We start from the raw sequence: 22,802 nt of genomic DNA on the forward strand, positions 1-22,802 counted from the left end.
GGATACGAAGCTCACAGTAGCATACAAAAAGCTAATACATTAAAATATGTCAAATTTAGACTATAATTTTCAAGTGGCACAATTAAAGGTGCATCATAAAGTTTTAAGTCAATAATCCACTGACCCAAGTAAACCTCTACTTATTCCATTTCCCCCAAAAGAGCTTTAACGGAGTGTACTGACGTTTATTCTAAAATTGTTTTTGTACACAAAGCTGTCATAAAAGACTCCTAAAAAGCTACTCAAATTACCTGTAGTATGACTGAGTTATCAGTTTTAAATATCTACTTATATGTGACACAAAGAGACACTAATTTGCAGAAAACAAAACCCCTAACTTTCCTGAAGTTAAAAAGATACATGCTACTTAAATAAAAGAAACACTGAAAAAACCCGCCTTTATAGTAATACCAGATAAATGGGGGAAAATCATTATGACAAAGTAAAATTATAAGTTCAAAAGCAAGAAATGTGATAGGCATATGAATTCTTTGCCCTTTATCTCCAGAAAGCTTGTCTGCCTGGTTAAGGTTCTGAATGATTTATTTTCTTACAAATAAGAAAAGCAAAATGAAAAGCTGTCCTGCAGCTATTTTAAAGCCTCATTTTTGCATCTCAACCTTCTGCATACATTTGAATCACAGTTCCTGAAATTCTAGTTGACTATTCCTTAAATAAATGCTAAATGGCAGCATCTGGCAGAGACGTATTAGCTAGTGAATTTGAAAGCATGTATAATTCACTCACTACTCTAGGTAGTAAATGGTAAAAGTTCAGTCTGATGGGAAACAATCATTACAATTCACTAACCATTTCATAAAAGAAACAAAAGCTAAAAAAAGCAATAATAATTGATGAGTCATACTGCAAAATGCTAAAATAGAAATATTGTGACTACGTGTTATAATTGCATCATAGTAATTCTAGAGTAGAAAGAACTAAACAAAGGGGTTGGAGAACTGACATACAATAAAATTTTCCTATCATGAAACAAATAGTTTTTTTTTTTTCTTAATTGGAAGATTACATGGTATTAATTCAGCAGTAATGGAAGCCATTAAAACAAATGATAGGACTGCAAATTGGAACATGACTCTGATTTAAAACTCTTACCTCTGGGAATTTGAGCTACAATGGAATGGGAATTTAATCAGACATGCATAAAAGATGTACATATAAAGATGTTTCAGTACTGGCAAATTGCAAGGAAGCTGAACATTCATCAATGGGATAGTGGTTAAATAAATTAGGGTACAATGGGATGCAACCTTAAAGAAAAAGTGATAGAATTTTACCTAACATGAAAAAGATGTTCCTTATATATAGTAAATGAAAAGGCTGATTATTAGTTGGTAAATACAGTTTGATTTCATTTTTTAAACACAATTTACTATACATGTGTACACACAGATACGCATACATAATCTACTGCAGAAAATAATTTAGAAGAACATACCAAAAGTATCAAGAAATTGACGGTAGATAGGTGGGACTATGAATCTTAATATTCTTATTGCTTCCTGTATTTTGATTTTTCTGTAATAGGCATAATTTGCTTTTTCAATGAAAAACATTTAAAAAATGCCTGTGAAGAAATACATTCTGGTTTGGGAAAGAACACAGCATTCCTTAGTCCAAGACAAATTATGCTTTAAGTATTGTACTGTATGTTCCAATGGACTAAGTGAAACAATAAAAACTGAGATACTGAAATGGTAAGACACACATGCCTAAAATTCTCAAGTTTTACCAAGACTGTGAGAATTTTAGACTAACAATGTATGTAGCAAGGAAGAGTATTTATCTTCAAATGAAAGCAGTTCTCCTGCTCCAAAGAAAATCATAACATTATAGTTTTATCTGGCAATCCTTGGTGAAGACCCAAAGTAAGGAAAAAAGACACAGTGAACACAGTTTATATAGGTGATAAAAAACAAATTTCTGTGGTGAAATAATTTTCTGAGCAGCTGCTACACGAGGGACGTGATGAAAGCTAGAGCAGAAAAAAACCTAGTGAAATCAAATCACAGAAAGGTAAACTCAGGGGTACCTGGGTGGCTCAGTTGGTTAAGCATCCGGACTTTTGATTTCAGCGCAGGTCATCATCACAGGGTAGTGAGACTGAGCCGCACCAATGGGCCCCCGTGCTCGGCGTGGAGCCTACTTCAGATTTTTTTTTTTTAAAGATTTTATTTATTTATTTGACAGAGAGAGAGAGACAGCCAGTGAGAGAGGGAACACAAGCACAGGGAGTGGGAGAGGAAGAAGCAGGCTCATAGCGGAGGAGCCTGATGTGGGGCTCAATCCCAGAACGCTGGGATCACGCCCTGAGCCGAAGGCAGATGCTTAACCGCTGTGCCACCCAGGCGCCCCTACTTCAGACTTTCTCTCTTCCTCTCCCTCTGCCTCCCACCCCCCCAGAAAAGGTAAACTCAATAAATTCAAGCCTCCTCAATGTACGTAAAACATTAAATTATTTTGTCACTCGAGAAGCTGTTCAATATACAAACCAATCACAGGAATCTTTTCAGTAGTATTTCATCTTTTGAAATGAAATGCAAATGAAATCCTTCTATATTTGAATTTAATACTAACATTTGCATCACGTATCACAGGGCTTCCATATTCATCATCTGTGTGATCTTCGCAGCTGCCCCTTTAACACAGGCAATGATGTTATTTATCATTACCTCTATTTGATGCATGTACTCCCAAAAGTTGGGCCGTTGCATACTAGGAGAAAGGAGAAGTAAATGGTGTTCAGAACAGAGGAAACTTAGACAAACAAAGACATGGAAGTGGGAAAGAAAGGGAGGCAACCGGAGTGAGAAAGACAAAGATGGAGGGTAATGAAAGATGAAAGTGACCAGTTGAACAGATATCATAACACATCTTAAATGTCATGTTAGGGAGCTAATAACTTAACCTGAAGAAAATGGCAAGGAGTCAGGGGACAGTTAGTTCTATGACAATGAATGACATGAAGAGATCTGTACTTTAATGACCTTTCTTGACACTGAGAGAACTGGGGGTGTAGGGCAGTGATGGGGATAAAGGGATTAAATTTATGAAATGAATTAAGTGGTCTTGAGGAAATGCTGGTATAAGGAGGAAAAAGGGCCTGGACAAAAGTACAGCAGTGGGAATGAAAAGTAGGGAACAAATGGGACTCAGGGACAGACTGCAAAGAGGGTATGGGTGGAAGAAGTGGGGTAACAGACAGGACCTGCTGCTAACTCATAGGCCTATTCGCCTTTGTGTATCAGAAACTCATCCCTGCCAGGGCACACAGCTTGAACAGCAGAGCCTAGTAAGATTTGTGCTCTACACAAGTACCGACACAACTCTACATGGAAGGTCCTGAAGAACCTGGAACCATTCATTCACTGAGGGTGCTTTTTCAAGGTTTGCTCCTGAGACCATCTGCTGAAGAGTTAGCTGGGATTCTTGTTAAAATGCAAATTTCTAGACTCAACTCTAGACCTATTAAACCAAAATCTCTGCCTAAAGAGCCCAGAGTTTCATGAGAAGAAAAGATGAATGAAATATAAATTGCATGTGTATATGGAAGTAGATATATTCAGTTCAAGAAACCTGAATTCAAGACATACAGAATATCTAGGCGGAGGGGTCAGCAAGCAGTTGAGTATACAGGTCTGGCACTTAACAAAGATTTGGTTTGGCCTGGCACTGTGTCTATGGTAAAGTACAGAGGTATGGTTGAAGACACTGCAGTGAAAGAAAGAGGAGTGCAGTATGAGAATAGAAGGACAGAATTCAATGAAACACCAGTATTTCAGGGACCTGTAACAGGTAATGAACGTGGAAACACAGAAAACTGGATAAAAATAAGAAGACACATATTTTATCATAGAACCCAGGGAGTCAAGTATTTCAAGAAAGTGGGAAATGTTAAATGTCAGATTTTGAAAATGGTGGCCAATTATAGGGGTGCTGAAGAGTAAGATGGGAGGACAGACAGAGGAGACCTTGAATGAACACTACCGTTTCAAGAACTATGGTTTAAAGGAAAGAGTGTTTTTGCTTGATTTTTCCTTTGAAATATGGGAGACATGAGCATTTCTGTCATTCTAATTATCCTTTTGGTCAAGCTGGCAGGGTACAGAGATGATAACTGTAGGTAGGTAAGACGATGAGTAAGCATAAGTTAAATTAAGGAGAGGGCAAATAAATGAATTAAGAAGAGTGGGTGGTAGAAAAAACAGTCTGTAAAAAACATGAAATTTTTCTATATCCAGTCTTAACTGGATTTAGATCTTTTTTTTTTTTTAAGATTTTATTTATTTATTTGACAGAAAGAGAGGCAGCCAGCAAGAGAGGGAACACAGGCAGGGGGAGCGGGAGAGAAAGAAGCAGGCTCCCAGCAGAGGAGCCTGATGTGGGGCTCGATCCCAGAACTCCAGGATCACGCCCTGAGCCGAAGGCAGACGCTTAACGACTGAGCCACCCAGGCGCCCCTGGATTAAGATCTTAATTTCTTTCTCAAGACACTTATGGCTGGTATTTATCAGACACAGCTAATAAATACACTAGTAACCTAAAACTGAGTTTTCTGGAGAACTTTCTGACACAGTATATAGGAATTATATTTTATCTATATTGTGTTTATTCTACTTTGTAGTAGAAATATAGACAAAATATTGCTTGACACTGAGTTGAAAATTGTTGATATCCTGAAAATAATCTGAGGAGCCAAAGTAACATAATCAAAATTATAAAGGATACTTTAATAATAATGACAAACAGAAATGTTCTCAGGGCAAATATTAACAGTGTTAATGAGAAAGTGGAAAGAATACAAAAACTTTGAAATATTTTACACCGTCCCCAATACTTAAAGGTCGTTAAGTATTTTATGTTAATTTTGAAATACTCCCCAATGCCACTAACATATGGGCTGTTTTCAAATCAGACTAGCAGTTTTTGTTCCTAAAAATTCATTGTAGATATTATTCCATCAGCTATCCTAAGTTTTGGATATTAAAAATGTCATTTAAGTATATTTGTATGACACTTTAGAGACTGGAAGGTACTTTTACTGTCTATTCAATCTCCATGTTATTACATAGGAAATGAACATTAACTGTGAATTGTAAGATAATACATGGAAAAATATATTAGTGCCTGAATTTATACTTCATAAAGGCAAATAATCCCATATCCTCTTTTAACATGCTATATAATTAATTTATTCTATTGTCTTTTACCTCAAGTAAATTTTGCAATGGTGGGGATTTATGTTTGTTTTGTTCAATGTCTTATCCTCAGCTACTAGAATAATTTCTGGCAGTTGCTTAATTAATATTTACTGAATAACTGGGCTTAAAAAATTGCTATGGACCCAGCCACATAGCTTCAGTTATGAGATTTAGATTTTAATGGGTACACACAAATCATTATTCTGCCTTACTGGTATACAACTGAGGCAGTAATGGCAAAAAGCTATCAGAAATAGTTACACCAGTTTAATTATTTGTAAATAAACAGACAATGTTCCCTTATCACAAACTATAAATCCAAGGCTGTGTTTAATGGGTTTATTCCCCTTATCAAAATCCTAACAGATGGTGTGCCAAACTGGTTTAGCATAATTTAAATCCACTCTAACTAGAACTATAGTTAATATCACATTTTGACACTTTTTCAGTGTTAGCTGCTTTGGTTTCAATCACTTACACACTTTCATATATTACTATATTTGAAATTCACACTTAATGTTAATTTCCTTTATAATGTGGAGATTAAATTTAAGGTGCTGTAAAAATACCTTCCAATTTTCAAAGTGCTATACAAATACAAAGATATGTTGTCTTTATATTATATTCAGTAATAAACACTGGAAAATTTTAAGTTTTATTATTAGAACATCAACAAAGGTGTTATAATATTTCTACGTCCTAAATATTTCTAAAATGTTCTATTGATGTAGTTAAGTTCAATGCTCATTATCTTCTAAATTCAGAAACTAGAAAACTCACCTCATAAAATACCTGTTTCTCTTTCCCAAAGTGCCCCAGGCACTTATTAGGGCCGATGAGCAAAAGGGAACACGGTGAGCAATTCCAGGAATGGTGCTAACATTTTCACTTGTGTTTGCACTAACTGCTTCCACTTACTCAGAACCCTATTTCCTCTTGAGAGAAAGACTAATCAGGGTATGTTAGCCTCCATTACCTGGATGGTTGGGAGGACAGCGTTAGAACCATTACCTCATTACCAGCTGACACCTGCATGATTCTGTAGCAAATGTCAGTCTACAGCTCAACTAGCTTATCCTTTCTGGGCAGGAATGGCAAGACAGCCACATGTGTGTGTCCCTTCTCTCCGATCATTACCAGTCCAATCCAAGAGTTCTAAAAACTGTATTTTCTTGACAGATTATTTGTTGAGATTACAATCTATATGGAAACTGCATCATTCCACTCTCTTTGGTCATCAGAGATGTTTATTTTCAGATATTCCACTGAACATGTATTAATCAAATAATATATGGGTAGAAGTAATTTTTAAAAATTATGGGTCTCTTGAGACCCAGATTTTGTTCCTTGCCTCAATATTCACATTTGTATAATTCATCTCTAACTTTGCCTAAAAGTTACTTAATATTTCCTAAATTTTAATAGTTCATGTAGTTTTCTTTGGAGGCAGAAATGATTTAGGCACTTGGTTTTTTAGAATCGGAGACCTTGGGTCTGAAATTGTAAGCTGTGCAATTTCAGACTAGTTAGCTAGGCTCTCTGCTCACTTTCCTCATCAATCAAACTGGGATAACGTAGTACTCATACAGTTATATTAAGAAGTAAAACAATGCACGTAAAGTGCACAACACCTGACAAACGGTATCTATTATTTAGGTAAGTCCCTTATCTAAAAGTGTAAATGCCTTAAGTATTTACCGACAGCTGAACTATCTTCTCTCAACTTGAGAGTGGTATTTCACTTCTTCCAGAGAACAGAGAAACCTATCTTTGTCTTTTTTCTTCACAGGCCAATATTACTTTGCATGCAATAGAAAAATTACCTTTTATTTTTGGGTAGCTGATTTGTCTTTACCAACTTTCCAGTAACAGTTTTAAATTATTTTAATCACAAAAATTGTATCCCTTTACTGAGAATAGATAATCTTGACCTACATATTGAAGATTTTCAATCTAGACTTATTTCCACATCTCACAAAACATTTTGCGTCTTTGTCCATACAATGGGATGAGATAACATGAAGTTGAACCAGAATGCCATTTTTAAGTATTCTAACAAATCCTTTTTATAAAAGTAATTATGTAATTATAAAATTATGATGCTATTACTAAGATATTCTGGGTTGTATATTCTGCTTCCTTGTTTTCTACTTTAAATTAGTGATTTAAGTAATATGTTTTTATCACTGATTTAAAAAGGATATCATCAAATCCCTTGAGGTCATCATTATGAGCACCAATCACTCTGTTGGGGTGTACAGAATAAGAGAAATGCAATGTATAAAATGGGTCTAGAAACCCTCTTTCTAAACATAGCCCTGTTAAAATTTCTTGCTCTGTGTTTGGGGAAAAATACTATGTTTTTTATCCTTCTGACTGAAATAGAGCCAATTATTGTATAATTGGCTACGTTTTATTTTTTTGAATATGATACAGAATTCTTCTATTGGTAAAATTCATAAAACCTTTAGTAGACTTCAAAAAGATCTCATGAAATTCTGTAAAAGGGCAGCAAAACAGCAGAAAAGTTTCACTGTGAGCAAGTTTAAAGGAAAAGAAATGTAAAGTAAAGCAGTACTCTAAAGTCTCCCTTAGATTGATTCACTCATCAGTCAAATACTTATTCATTACTCCCTGCCAGTCCTTGTGCTACTGCTGATTATATACTAGTAAATAAAAGAGACTCTAAAAGAAATCCACGCCCTTATGGAATTACAAATGGGGGTAGGGAAGCACACCAAACAAACACACAAGCAAATAACTACAGTAAACAATTATAACAAGTGCCATGAAGAAAAGGGTGCTGTGAGGAAAAGAACATTGGGGAGAGCAGTGGTGGTGATGGAGGGGGAAGGGGCAGGGAAGGCGCTTTGAGAAGTAACTTTTTAAGAATTAAGATACAGGTGGGTTCTCTCTGTGGAGCTACCTTGCATATATTTTAGCTAGGCATGTCAGTCTTTACCTTCTCCACACTTGACTTCCAATCCTGATATCTTTGGTTACAGGGATAGAGGGGGAATTCACTTATTTATTCATTCACTCATTCTGAAAAGAGATTTGGATAGGGTAGGAATAATAGATCTGGACATGTAATTTGAAGTCCTTATGGGTTATACAGGTAAAGATGTATAAAAATTAGTTGCACATTAGCTTGGGGGAAGAGGGGAAGGAGACAGGAGTTATTTTGCTAGTTCTCATTATATAAAAGGTTATGAAAGCCCAAAGAGTGAGGATGAAAACCCTAGGACAAAGATGCTAACATTAAAAAAACAGAGAAACAAAAACCTATAAAAGATTATCAGGACTAATCAGAAACATTACAAAAACCACTGAGTGAATGGCTTCATTATACAGGTGCTGGTCTACATTTAAGGTTTTAAAATATGACAAAGGTCGAACAGAGAAACGTTCATTTCCCACAGTGGTACAACAGCTCTGACACGAGAGACCTGATCTGAATCCCTTCTGTGTTGTCTACTATCAATGTGACTTTAAGGCGACTTTACTTGACCTCAGAACCTTCATTTCACCACATATAAATGGAACTACTACCACTTACCTCTTAGTCCTGATAGAAGAGCTCTGTTAGCTCTAATAAATGCTTGATTATGCTTAAAAATCAGTTGGCAAAGTGAGGGTTTCCCACATTCCTAGTCATTTCTATAGGCATTTTAGCTATACACTGTGCCACTATATGGGAGAAAATAAATATTAATCATTTTCTATTTAAAACTTAGATGGGCATATACCTCTAGCTGAATTGACGGAACAATAATACCCTTAAGTAACTTGCCCAAGTTCCCCCAGTTAGTAAATGGGAATTTGAATCCCGACGGTCTGGCTCCGGAGTGTCTGCCCCACTTGAAGTTTCCGGGCCTTTGGAGCAGAACCTGTGCTCACACTGCCATGCTTCAGTCACTCTGCAGCCCCATCCCGAGCATCAAGAACAAACAAATCTGAGCCCCACTGCTTATTATGCCAAGTACTCTTCTTGGAACAAATGGCAACAACTGGAGTTCGGTCTTCTGAAACAGATTCTGGCACAGTAATTGTAAGATTAAGAAATACAAATATGAATTTGCTCTTACTGGTTCCATTTGAGAACCAGTTTGATGCAGGAACTTAGATATCTTGCTAAAAAAAGCCAACTAGTATGTGGCAGGGTCAAGATGCAAGGCCAGGTCTGAGTCCAGGGCCCATATGTTTCATCAGCAGAGCAGAAGCGGAGCAGTGACAGGTGTGTCCAGCTGCCGAAAAGCAATCTTCCTTGTAAAAGTATGAGGAAGGTGGAATTACCCTGTTAGTCTATCATGAACAGAGTCTGGGAGAAAGTAGGAAGAGTTTTTCCAAATTTATAATCTCTAACTTGCTTTATCACACAAGTTCCTAAGAGAGTAAAATACTTGGGAGGGGGGTCTCTTTAAGAGAAAGAGCATTAATCGTTACATGTTATATAGTGAGATAGGTCAGAAACTTGAGAATTCTTACAGCTTTCTGGCAACAAGTCCACATGTGATCTGGCTGCATGGCCATCCTCAGAATACAATCCTTCATTTTGCTAAAATCCTTTTTAGTTCTAACTCCAGGATCAGAAGAATCATTAGAGCATTACTTGTTGGTATTAGCTGTAGCTCAAATAGTTTGTCCTCAACGTGGAGTAACTAATTGCTAGAAAGGCCTCTCTGTGGCTGATTTTGCTTGTTGCCTACTCAGTATCCTTTGTCCTTTTCTTTATAAAACACAGACTTTATCTGGAGCAGCTTCTCTTAAAGGGCAATGAAATGTGTAAGAAACTATTAGGCAGGAATTCAGGAAAAACTCCTTTTTAGATGCAGAAGACTACTAACAGATGACCTTCAAGACGGTTAAGTATGTGGTAAGGGAGGTGGAATAGAAAAACAGAAGCAACCTCAGACCTGATCATGGAGCGACCATACCAACTCCAGATTCAACTTCTTTTTATACGGGAGATATAAATATCCATTCTATTTTTATTTTACCTTTATTATCTGGATTTCCTGTTATGTACAGCCAGATCTCATTCCTAATGGATATATCTTCCCAACCAAAATTTGTGCACAATCTAAATTTTAAATTCATCCTAGGCTTTAGAATTAGAAAACTGAATGAAGTTAAAAGGGAGGGAAAGTTGGGAGTAACTAAAAAAAGTCACCGAGACAGGGATAAGACTGTGGAACCTGGCTCCTCATAAATGGGTTACCAATTAAGTCCCAAGTCTTCACTATATGTTGTTAGCCTAGATTCAATTATTTTTCTTTAAAAACAGTCTATAATTTTTTTTTTGAAGATTTTATTTATTTATTTATTCAACAGAGATAGAGACAGCCAGCGAGAGAGGGAACACAAGCAGGGGGAGTGGGAGAGGAAGAAGCAGGCTCATAGCGGAGGAGCCTGATGTGGGGCTCGATCCCGCAACGCCGGGATCACGCCCTGAGCCGAAGGCAGACGCCCAACCGCTGTGCCACCCAGGCGCCCCTAAAAACAGTCTATAATTTAAACTTATCATCAGTCAAACCCACTTTCCACTTCTATCCCTCCCTACTTCTGTCCATAATGAGGTTTACTGTTACTGCCATTTAAAAAGTATTCAAGTTTATTTAAAGTGACATCAAAAAGGCAGTTAAGGAAAAAGAAAAAAAAAAAACAAACAAACCCTTGTGTCTGTATTTCTAAATATATCAAAAATAACCAAGTTAACGTTCAAAAGTCACATAAAGTTTTGTATTTAAAAGTGCTCTCTTAAGTTAATACCAATGCATGATGTTTGCAATTATGTGAAACAATAGAAAGAGGCTAATGCCAGATTCAGTTAGCTATATATACAGTTTCCCTATCACAAGGGTGGGGTCCTTTAACTTAAGTGGAAAGATGCTAGTATATCAGAAGCGGGACAGAGGAAGCGCTATTGACAGACTTTGAGTAGTAAATAACCAGTCCTGACATCCAAACCAAATCAGGACTTAATACTGAGATTCAAACTGCTCCCTAACTACTAACCATGTGAACAGTGTTTTGGTCAAAGCACAGAATCAAGGAAGAATGGGATTAAAAGCACTGGGGGGGCGCCTGGGTGGCTCAGTCGTTAAGCATCTGCCTTCAGCTCAGGGCGTGATCCTGGGGTTCTGGGATCCAGCTCCGCATCAGGCTCCTCTGCTGGGAGCCTGCTTCTTTCTCTCCCACTCCCCCTGCTTATGTTTCCTCTCTCGCTGGCTGTCTCTCTCTCTGTCAAATAAATAAATAACATCTTAAAAGAAAATAAAAATAAAAGTAAGCACTGGTTTCACCAGTGCCTTAACCAAGAGAAAAGATATTTTCTTGCTGGAAAGATTAGCAAGGATCTGAATTTGGACTGGCTTCTAGAAAAGTTTCTAGAAAGTTCAACAAATTAGGGGGAGAATGAAGACCGCAATAATGCTTACTAATCAACCATCAAGTTAAGACTAAAACCTTGCTTGGTGTAAGAGGAACTGATCCAGTCTTATAAAAAATTTATCTCCACAGAAAAGAAAGGAAGTCAATTATTAGAGGAAGGTAAGGATGCTCTAAGAATTATTTGCACATGTTTTGGCACAAAATGAAAACAGAGAGTATGAAGTAACAGATCAGAGTCCTGGATCTTTGTCCCCTCTAGTTTCGTTTCTAACTCCGTTACCTTTTACAGCTGAGTTTCATTACTGATTTCATCCTGATTGCCCCGAGCTAACTTCCTCCCAGCCTCAATAGCTTAGGGAAAGATAGTAATTTCATCACTAACTGTAGAGTAAATTTTAGCGTAATGAACTATGATGCATATTGGAGTATCTGATCAGAAATACATAAAAAAAAGTTTATAGTGATTTAGGGGCATGGATATAGGCCACAAGTATTAGGAAGTTTATGCATCTGTCTTCTAAACCATAGGCAAATTATTCTACTGGTGAATTATGGGTACAAAGAAAAATCAATCTTCTGGGGCACTTGGGTGGCACAGCGGTTAAGCGTCTGCCTTCAGCTCAGGGCGTGATCCCGGCGTTCTGGGATCGAGCCCCACATCAGGCTCCTCCGCTATGAGCCTGCTTCTTTCTCTCCCACTCCCTGCTTGTGTTCCCTCTCTTGCTGGCTGTCTCTATCTCTGTTGAATAAATAAATAAAATCTTTAAAAAAAAAATCAATCTTCTGAGCATTTCAAAAGAGTTGAATCCTCAAAGTACACTTCTTAGGTTCTTGAACTAACCAGTAAGTACACAAAATGTAGGTACTATTTCCTTTTAATTACTGTTAGTCACAGAAAAATGACAATTTAGAGCCATGCTCAGAATACAAAATCTGACAAGATTTGTTATTTCTCTCTCTTCTGTTTTCATTTTATAAATATATGCATGCACACAGCTTTTAAACAGGAGGCCATTTGATTAGACCAGTTTTGATTTGACCTAATCAGCAATCCCAAAGACAGTAAAATATTTTTGTTTACTACAAATGTGTGGACTCAAAATTAGGTAAATTGTTATTAATCCTCAAGAAACTTTTTTTAACTGGACTCTTAGCAGAGAAAATAGAATGCTTTAGAGCAAATTTAGCAATTAGTAAACTTAGAAACCAGGTAAGAGCAACATTACCTTACTACAAAAAGTTATACCAAACTACTATAAATGTCATGTTTTTTCAAGTTCCTTTTACATTCTAACACTTATTGACTGGCACTGTGCTAACAGCTTTGTAGGGGAAAGAAACCTTAAAACACTTTAAAAGATTTACTGACATAGAATATACCTTGTTATTTTTCAGGTACGATTACTTTATCATCACCTTGTTTTCAATGACTTAAAAACCTGTATATTGATATAAAAACCAAAATTTTGTGGAATTCAGAATTCTCATTCCCCTCTCTTTTCTCCTGTAATAATCTTATGACATTAAGTTAAAATGGTTTTAACAGACTAGCTTGTCAATGCAGTAAATATAAAAATGTATGTATTTGGGAGAACTCACTTCAAATAAATTGAGATGAAAATTTAATTCTAAAATAATTCTTCTTTTTAAAATTCACATTTTAAAATATAAAATCCTGAGTGTATGTAGAGTACAGAATGAAACGGTTCTAATTCAAATTGAGAAGCATCTTTTAAGTTCAACATAACTATTATTTCGACAACATATGACTTACACTTCCATATTAAGATAGATATTATCAGAGGGCGGGGCGCCTGGCTAGCTTACTCCTTAAGCCTCTGCCTTTGGCTCAAGTCATGACCTCAGGGTCCTGGGATCAAGCTCTGGTTCACCCCACATTGGGCTCCCTGCTCAGCAAGGAGTCTGTCTCTCCCTCTGCCCCTCGCCACTGCTCGTGCTGTCTCTCTCTCAAATAAATAAAATACTTAAAAAAATTAAATTAAATTAAATTTAAAAAATACATTATCAGGGGGAACCTGGGCAGCTTAGCTTGTTAAGTGTTGGACTCGATTTTGGCTTAGGTCATGATCTCAGGGTCCTGAGACAGAGCCCATGCTCAGCAAGGATTGTGCTGGAGATTCTCTTTCTCCCCCTCTCCCTCTGCTCCTCCCACCCTCCCTCCCCCCAAACTCTCACGCATGCTCTCTCTCTAAAATAAATAAATCTTTTAAAGAAAAATAGATATTATCAGAAATGAAATATTTACAAAAGTGGTACCTGAGGAATATTTGTATATTCTCTATATAATGATAGAAAACCAGTTAAAAGGCATATTTTAAAAAGGCTAGAAATTTATGGAAGTTTAGGTTTCTGTGGAAAAATTCTATCACAGCGTGATCACCACTAATGATGATTTAGTAAGAAGCACTGGTTAGGAAAAGCTGGCTGACCAAATAGCAAGGATAGCTAATTAAGATTCAGGAAAATGGGCTTCTAACATTAGCCCTATCAACTAAAATAACTACTGACAATAAATCAACGGAAATAAGATCATATATACTGGAAACAGATCACTGGGCTTCAAATCCCAGCATGTCATTACTGCTGTGTGACTTCAAAGTACACTTCTTATATTCAAAGTTTAGGTTCCATTACCTTTAAGATGGATAACAGAAGCCATCCCAGAGCTATTCTGGGTTAAGTAAGGTAATGCACGTAAGATGCTTAATACAGTGTCTGGCACCTAACAACAATTCGCCCTCACCACTAGAGCAAACTTGAACAGTCTTATTTGGCCCTCAGTTTCCTTCAATGTAAAATATGGGTTTGAGAGCTGGATCATTTCTAATGCCTTTGCCCATCCAACATTAAAATCTACAATGTAAAAGAATATATAGGGTCAACTCTATTTTCAAAGAACATAAATTTAGATCTTTCACTGTAGTATTATTAAGGACATGGTAATTCAGACGCTATACAAGGATCGTATTTTTAAGTGAGCCCTTTTAAATTAGTTATAATTACTATACTTATTAAAGCCAAAGTTATATGTATTCCATTTACCCCTGAAAAATCCAAGATCTTCCACCGATTATGTTTAGCAACTATAATTCTTCCATACAGTAAAACGGCAAAACTACCATAACCAATATAATCTTAAATGGAAAATGAATATTATATAATTATGCTTTTTTATTATAAGAACATTAAGATTCTTTTTAATTTGAGTCATAAATATTTTTTAAAGATCAGGGTCTATAACATCAAGATTAAAGAAACAAATCCCACATGTTTCTTGGGGGCAAACTATTAATGTCCATACACACGTTAACTGTACACCAATCCATACAAATAGTACATGATAACATTTTTTTTTAATATTTAGAGAACTCTTTCACATGCTTTCAGAGATACTATTAAGAAATTTTTACTTTTAAAAAATTATTAAAGGTGTGACTACTGAAATGAGATTATCTAAAAATTTAAAAAGGTTTTTCCAGATAAGACCGCACTAAGGGATAGAGTTCTAGCTCACCTCAGTCAGGTACCAGTATGGAAGGCCAAAGGAATTAAATTACATTTGCCCATCAACATAAAGAACAAAAGCATCCACACAGGTCTGTTAAACTTGACAACTTAATTAAGGTCTCAAACCAGAAAACATGTTTACTAGTCAATACGCATACTTTGTTTTTACATTAGCAAAAATGGGGTTAGTACTGTGGGAGTTAAAAAAAGGTAAAGATTTATTTTAAGTTCACAGCTGTGAGAACTTCAGCTTCGTTTCCATAAATCCTTACCTTAAACAGATCTTCACACATCACACTTGGCACAATTTCCAGTCACTCAAGAAATTTTATTTTACCTTATAACCAGTTCAGCAAAAGTAAAGTTCATGCCATAAAATGAATCTATACTGTGTCCTTACCCTCAATATTTAGCTCAAAACAAACGTGGCAGAAGGAGAGTGTTTCTTTGTCTGTTCCCAGTTTACAAACACTGCAAATGTTGTCATCATTCAAATCAATGTTTACAAACTGCTCCTCTTCGTTCATAGTGCCCCTGTTAAGAAACAGAAAGGGAAAGTTATGCAATTTCAAGAACTTGACAGTATGGCAATATTAAGAACTTCTAGAAGGATGCTGTTTATCTAATGCAACAGACTCATCAAACAAGCATCGCCATACTTGTACTTCAGTGTCACTCTTACTGTGTAAAGACACTAAGCTAGTAAAACTTAAAGCCTTGCCATCGGTGTCACTATGCCTAAGTGCCTTTTCTGATCCCGTATTTCATTTGGTTGAGGAGGGGATCTGAAGAAAGGCAGTTTGCGGGGGTTCTGCTCTGCCCCATCCCAGGCACAGAAAGCTTAGCAGCGCTACCGGGGGTCTTTCAACCTACTTAACGCTGTTAAATGCAGGAAAAACGACCTGTTCGGGACACTGCTTTGCTAACTTCATTGTGGGAACCCTTAGATGCGTTTCGCTAACTCGACGTAGCGAGGCTTCCTATCCGAGATCCGCGGCAGGAAAATACACGTGGAAGCGCGAACACCCGAGGACGTCCCGGCAGCGTCTACAGCACCCGCACCGAAGGCCGGGCAGCGGCTCCACCGTGCGGGTCCGGCACGGCCGGAGCCGGGGTGTCCAAGCCGGGCTGGGAGGTGCCTTGGGGTCCCCTCGTCCCGGACTTCCTCCCACCCGGGAAGAGGGCGTCCGAGGGCCAAGGCAGCCGGTCAGCCCGGGACTCAGCGCCTCGGGGAGCCAGGCCCCCACTCCACATCCGGCGTTGGGGGCTCGCGCTCGCCGCTCAGGATGCCGCGGACCCGAGTCCGTCTCTCCGTCCGTCGGGGCGCCCCGCGCGGAACAGTGCGAACGGCCGCGGGGCTCGAAGCGCGAAGGTGGCGGTACCGCGGGATCGCGGGGCCCGGGCGGGTCGGGGACCGGGGCGCGAGGTCTTTACCGTCGGCTCCGCGCGCCACAGGAACAGTTCTGCGCGGTTCGGGCTCCTCCACTATTGTTTCCGGCCGCAGCAGAGGCGGCCGCGGCGGAGGCGGCAGCCGCGCGCCCGGCCCCGCCCCCTCCCGCCGGTGCCATCCGTCAAAGGCTGGTGGGGGGATGCGCGGGGAGGCGCGGTCGCGGGCAAAACTGCGCACTGGCACGGCGCCTGCGGGCTGACCCTCACTCCGCCTGCACCGACGCTGCGTCCTTCGCTAGGATTTTCTCGTGATTCCGCGTCTCTCGGTCGAATCTCTTACGGTTCTCTGGAACGTGACTACTCATATGCCCCCCTCCTCGAGGCAAGTAGATAGAGGAGTCCGTTACCACCTCCTCCTTCAGCGTAGTGGAAACTACTGCCCCCGGGCGGGGGCCGCGGGGGGCGGGGGCAGAAAAGGGACGAAGGGATGGGAGAAGGGGACAGAGATGCGTGGGTAGGATTTTGTTCGAAATCAGCAGATTGAAGCAGTAGTATCACTGAACATCGAGTTAGGTTTCAGTTGAAATATATAATAAGGGAAAAGTTTATATTTCGGGTTTCATAATTTAGGGATAATTTTAAATACAGAACCTTACTTTTTAGATGAGGCTCCCCTCCCCTATAATATGGTCCATTCCTTGCACGCCCACGGGGATAATCCCAGAGCCCCCCCACCCCCCTTACTTTTAGGACCCGCCCTGTTCTCAAACTCTGGTACTTAAATTCTTTTGCCCACTTTGCTTGACATTTTAAGCCTTGTTTTTTCCTTTTTCTTTTTTAGGTTATAGTTCATGCAATACTTTAACTTACATTTTCTATTGTAATCTTCACAACCGCCTAGGGAGGAGAAACAGGAACTGTTCTCTCATTTTGCAGTTTAGGAATGACTAACTCATATAGTTTCTTAGAAACAGAACTGGGATTTGAACCTGAGGCTGCTGATGTAAAATCACTGTTATTTTCAACAGCATCATAAGCACCTGTACTGGTCATGTTCACAAATAGGAAACGGGCTGGGTTGTCAATCTGCATGTAACTGATAGTAGGAATGGTTTCCATAGGTTTAAGAAACTTCTAGACCAAACTGGCACTTGATACAAACCATCGATCCCTCAAAAAAGTGATGTGTTCTTGCCGTGCAGAGTGCGGTAGATGAACGAACATCATCATCACCTGGTGTTCTGTTAGAAATGTAGAATCTCAGCTCTTACCCAAGCAGGTTCTGAATCAGAACCTGCATTTTAGCAATACCTTTAGGTGATTCCTATGCACATTAAAGTTTGAGAAGCATTAATTGAAATAGAATAGCCTGCCCCTTTTCTATCTGAATTTCTCAGTCTAGGTAAGTATAACTAAAATGCCTTGCATCATGAATTCTACACATCTTTTCAATGAAAATGCTTTATAAATCACTAACTTCTCTTGTAGTGAAACAAGTTCTTTTCAATTCTCAGAGTTATCTCTTTTTCTGTGACATTTTGCCCTGTTAACTCCTTAAAACTCCTGACCCTTGTTGTTACTGTTGTTTTTAAGTCAACAAATCCAGGCCTAATTTACAGAAATAAAATTTTCACATTTTAAAAGTACAGTGAATTTTGACAAACATATACACTGTGTAATCACCACATCACGAACATTTCCACAACTCCCAAATTACTTTGTGTCTCTCCGCATCAAGCATCCCGCACCTCTGATCTAATTTATATCAATAAAGGCAAGTTTTTCCTTTTCTAGAACATGGAATTAAATGGTATATATTCTTTTGTGATTGGCTTCTTTGGGATTCATGATGACGTTTTGTAGTAGTTCTTTTTTATTACTAATATTGCACAATTTGTTACCTCCATGGTTGTTTCTACTTTTGGAATCATTATTATAAAGCTGTTATGAGGGGCGCCTGGGTGGCTCAGCCTTTAAGCGTCTGCCTTTGGCTCAGGTCATGATCCCAGGGTCCTGGGATCGAGCCCCGCATCGGGCTCCCTGCTCGGCTGGAAGCCTGCTTCTTGCTTCTCCCTCTCACATTCCCTTTGCTTGTGTTCCCTTTCTCGCTGTCTCTCTCTGTCAAATAAATAAATGAAATCTTTGAAAAAAAAATAAAGCTGTTATGAATATTCATTTAAAAATCTTTTTGTGTACTCATGTTTTCTTTCTTGTAGGTAAATACCTAGGAGTGGAATTGCTGAATCATATGGTAAGTGCATATTTACTTTTAAAATAAATTGCCAAATGCTTTCCCAAGCAGTCATTTTCGCAGTTAGTCCTGTTATGTCTTCTTGATGAATTAACCCTTTTACCACTATACAATTTTTCCTTTTGTCTTTGGTAGTAGTTCTTCTGAAATCTATTTCCTCTGATATTGATATAGCCACTCCTGTTTCCTTATGATGAGTGTTTCCACGTGTATCTTTTCTTCTCTTTTTATTTTCACCTCCCCTGTCTTTACATTATTACATATTTGTGTAGACAAACATAGTTGTGTCTTGCTTTTTAAATTCAGTCTGACAATCTCTGTCTTTTAATTCGTGTGTTCAATCCATTTATGTTTAATGTAATTATTGATATATTGGGTTAAGTCTACCATCTTGCTATTTGTTTTCTATTTGTCCTGTATGTTCTTTGTTCCTTTTACCTTTTTGCAGGGTTTCTTTGGATTAGTTAGGTTTTTTGTTTTGTTTTTCTGTTTAGTATTTTGTCTCCTCATTTTATCTCCTCTACTAGCTACATTTTATGTATGTATGGATGGATATATTTATGTATTTGGGGGCTGGAAAATATCTATGGTTTAGTAGATTTATCTTTATCTATTTATCTTATGTATCTATCACAATCTACCTGAAATAAAACTATACCATTTTATGTAAAATGTAAGAAGCTTACAATAATATATTTCTCTGCTCTGATCATTTTTTGTCATATATTTTACTTCACATGTGTTATACACTCCAAATACATTGTTATTTTCTTAATAAGCTATATTTTAAATAAATTGAATAATAGAATAAAATAACCTTTATATTTAGTCACATATTTACCAATTTCAGTATTCTTCCTTCCTTTGGTTATATCCATATTGCAGCTTGTATCATTTTCTTTTACCTGGAGAACTTCCTTCATAATTTTTTGTAGTGTTACTCAGTTGGTAACAATTTCTTTCAGCTATCATTTGTCTGACAATGTCTTTATTTCACCTTCAGATTTAAAGGAATCATTCTGTATGTATAGAATTCTAGGAAGATACATTTTTGTCTTTCAGTCTTTGAAAGATGCTGTTCCATGTTCCTCAGGATTGTATTGTTTCTTATGAGAAGTCAGCAGTCTTCTTAATTTTTTCTTGTGTGTGGAATGTGTTCCCCTCACCATGCCCCTTGTGCTTTAAAATTTTCTCTTAATTGTCTTAGTCAATTTGGTTATGATGTGTCTTAGTTGATTTTCTTGTGTTTATCCTGCATGGGGCTTGTTGAGCTTCTTGAATATGGCATTGATATTTTCCATCAAATGTAGAAAAAAATTTGTTTAATCTTCCCTTATATTCCAGGATTGTTGTTGGATTGATTGATATTATCCCAGAGATCACTAAGGTCCTGATCATTTTTTTATTCAACATTTTCTCTCTGTACTTGAATTTTTACAGTTTCTTTTGAAAAATATTCAAGTTAACTGTTTCTTCTACAGTGTCTAACTTTATTCTTTTGCTTATCCAGTGAAAATTTCATTTCAGATAATGTATTTTCAACAAAAATATTCTGTTTAGTTCTCTCTGTTTAGTTTACATTTATTTCCTCAGTCTTTATGCTTTTTTTTTTTAAACATTGGCTATGTTTTTAATAACTTTTAAAATCCTTATCTGTTAGTTCTGTTATCTCTGTCATTGCTGACTATATTAATAGATTTTTGGGGCACCTGGCTGGCTCAGAAGAGCATGTGACTCTTGATTTCGGGGTAGTGAGTTTGAGCCCTGTGTGAATGCAGAGATTACTAAAAAATAAAAAGAAAAAATAAAAATATATTAACAAAATTTTTCCACTCCTGGATGTAAGTTATATTTTCCTGCACCTTATCTGGTGTACCTTGATTGGATGCTGAACATTGTAAATAGGACATTGTTGAGTGTGGTAGGCAGAACAGCTACCCAAAGATGTTCACGTCCTAATCCCTGCATCCTGTGAAAAAGTATGTAACATAGGAAAAGGGATTTTGCAGATATAATTAAGGTTATGGACTTTAGGATGGGGAGATTATCCCAGATTTTGGGGGGTAAACCCAGTTTAATCTAATGAGCCCTTAAAAGCAAAGAACTTTCTCCAACTAAAGTTGGAGAGATATAGCAGACGGAGAAATGAAAGTGATTGGAAGCATGAGAAGGACTTTAGCCACCATTGCTTTAGGAGCAGAGACTGGACCCCAGCTGATAGCCAGCAAGAAAATGGGAACTTCAGTCCTAACACTGCAAGGAACTGAATTCAGCCAACAAACTGAAAGGGTTTCGAAGTTTATTGAAAATCCTGCCAACACCTTGATTTCAGCCTTGTGGGATTCTAAACAGATGATTCAACTGAATCACACTACTTGGACTTTTTACCTACAGAACAATGAGATAATAGGTGGGTCTAGTTTTAAGCCATTAAATTTGTGTTAATTTGCTGTGGCAGATTATAAAACAAATACGTTGAGTGTCTGGAATTTTAATGAGTGTTGGGCTTTGTTTAAGGAAGTTGTTATCTAGTAATGGATCAGCTTGATCTTTTGAGGCTTGTTTTTAAACTTTGTGAGGGTCTAGATTATCCTTTTGTTTTAAGGATTTTCTAGTCCTTTCCTAAAGAATTTCGCTAAGGCTTTCTATTGTATGTTGCAGGTCATCAACAAAGTTACTATACCCTCATTGGATAAAACCCAAATGACTCCTTTCCTCTGTGAGTTCCAGTAGTCGTTCAGATTATAGTTCCCCAGTAATTTTTCCCCCCTCTTGTAGTTAATTTTTGTCCAGTCTCTTGGAGCCTCACCCTGCACATGCACAGCTTAGTATTCAGGCATGGACTTGAAGGGTATTCTGGAATTCTTTCTGTATAGTTCTTCCTTTCTAGCACTGTTTATTGAAAATTCCAGACATGTCACACTCCCCAAACTCAGTCTTTGTCTCCTCAGCCCAGCTTTGCATCTCCCTATGTTGACCATGGTCCGAAAAGTACCTCCAGGCATTAAACTGGGGTAATTGTAGGGCTCATCTCATTTTTTTCTTTTCCATTTGTGATCACATTTTTGCTTTCTTGTGTTTCAGTGTTTGAAAATAGAGATTTCATCTATTTCCCCCAGTTTTCTAACTCTTAACAGCTATTCTGGTACTCCTTACTCCGTCCTGGCTAGAATCCCTTATTTTGTCAGTAGAGCCTTCACTCACCAAATAAGAGCTTCTTCACAGGATCTCTTTGCTTCCATCTAGTTTTTTCAGTTCCCCCTTCACAGTCCATTCTGAGATAAACACAGATGGAATCCTCTTCCCAAAAACTTGTCATGACTTCCTCACTTTCTCATAACAGGAATACATAAATCTATTTAGCATTTAGATGGTTACAGTGGGCTTCCCAGTTTACCATCTTATTTGATAAAACCTGACTTCTTTACTTGGGTAGTCAAGGATTTTTATCTTTAACTGCCATCCTTTCAACACTGGTAACTCAATAGAGTGTGCAAAAATGTGTTATAAACTGTAAGGTAATGTACGAAGAATGGGTGTATAATTGGTTCTTGACCTGAAACAGATATCACCTTGACTTCAGGCCTACCGCAGTTAGGAATTCTTTCCAATACAAGTAACAGAAAACCTGGTTAACAGCATCTGAGTGAAGTAAGGTTTTATTTGTTTCACAGAACAAAATCAGAGGAACCAACTACTGGCAGTTGTTCACTGGCTAATTGTGGTCAAGATCATCCTCTTTGCAGCTGTTCTGGCTTTCCTCTGAAGGGTGCAGAATGGCTGCCCTACAATTAGGTAACATATTTTCTAACAGACAAGAAGATAGTGATGGAAGGGGTAGGGGAATTTGGAGGGCAAGCTGCCTCTTTCATTTTTGCCAGAAAGGAAAATCTTTCCTGAGAAACCCTGGCAGATTTCTGGTTATATCTGATCACCAGAACTTATATGATAACAGTGGATTCCAGAAAAGTGAGTATTTAGATTTTTCAGCCTCTGTGACAGAAGGCAAGGAAGAGAAATTA

General features: G+C 37.8%; 1 protein-coding gene across 2 annotated transcripts in view; it reads right to left on the reverse strand.

Annotated features, from left to right (window-relative positions):
- The window catches only part of C4H21orf91 (chromosome 4 C21orf91 homolog), a 31,999-nt gene extending 15,276 nt beyond the window's left edge, over positions 1 to 16,723 (reverse strand). The window contains exons 1-2 of one of the 2 annotated variants that reach the window (XM_045785458.2): positions 16,575 to 16,723; positions 15,541 to 15,674 (exon numbers count right to left, since the gene is read on the reverse strand). In XM_045785458.2, the coding sequence (XP_045641414.2) occupies positions 15,541 to 15,674; positions 16,575 to 16,708 (268 nt within the window). In that variant the 5' untranslated portion in view covers positions 16,709 to 16,723. Of the gene's footprint in view, positions 1 to 15,540; positions 15,675 to 16,042; positions 16,545 to 16,574 lie in introns of those variants that run through there. The other variant, XM_045785459.2, reaches the window with a different exon arrangement.
- Between the last annotated feature and the right edge of the window lie 6,079 nt (positions 16,724 to 22,802).

Source organism: Ursus americanus, chromosome 4, assembly GCF_024610735.1.
Source record: "Ursus americanus isolate L20-20 chromosome 4, mUrsAme1.1.p, whole genome shotgun sequence".
Lineage (NCBI taxonomy): Eukaryota > Metazoa > Chordata > Mammalia > Carnivora > Ursidae > Ursus > Ursus americanus.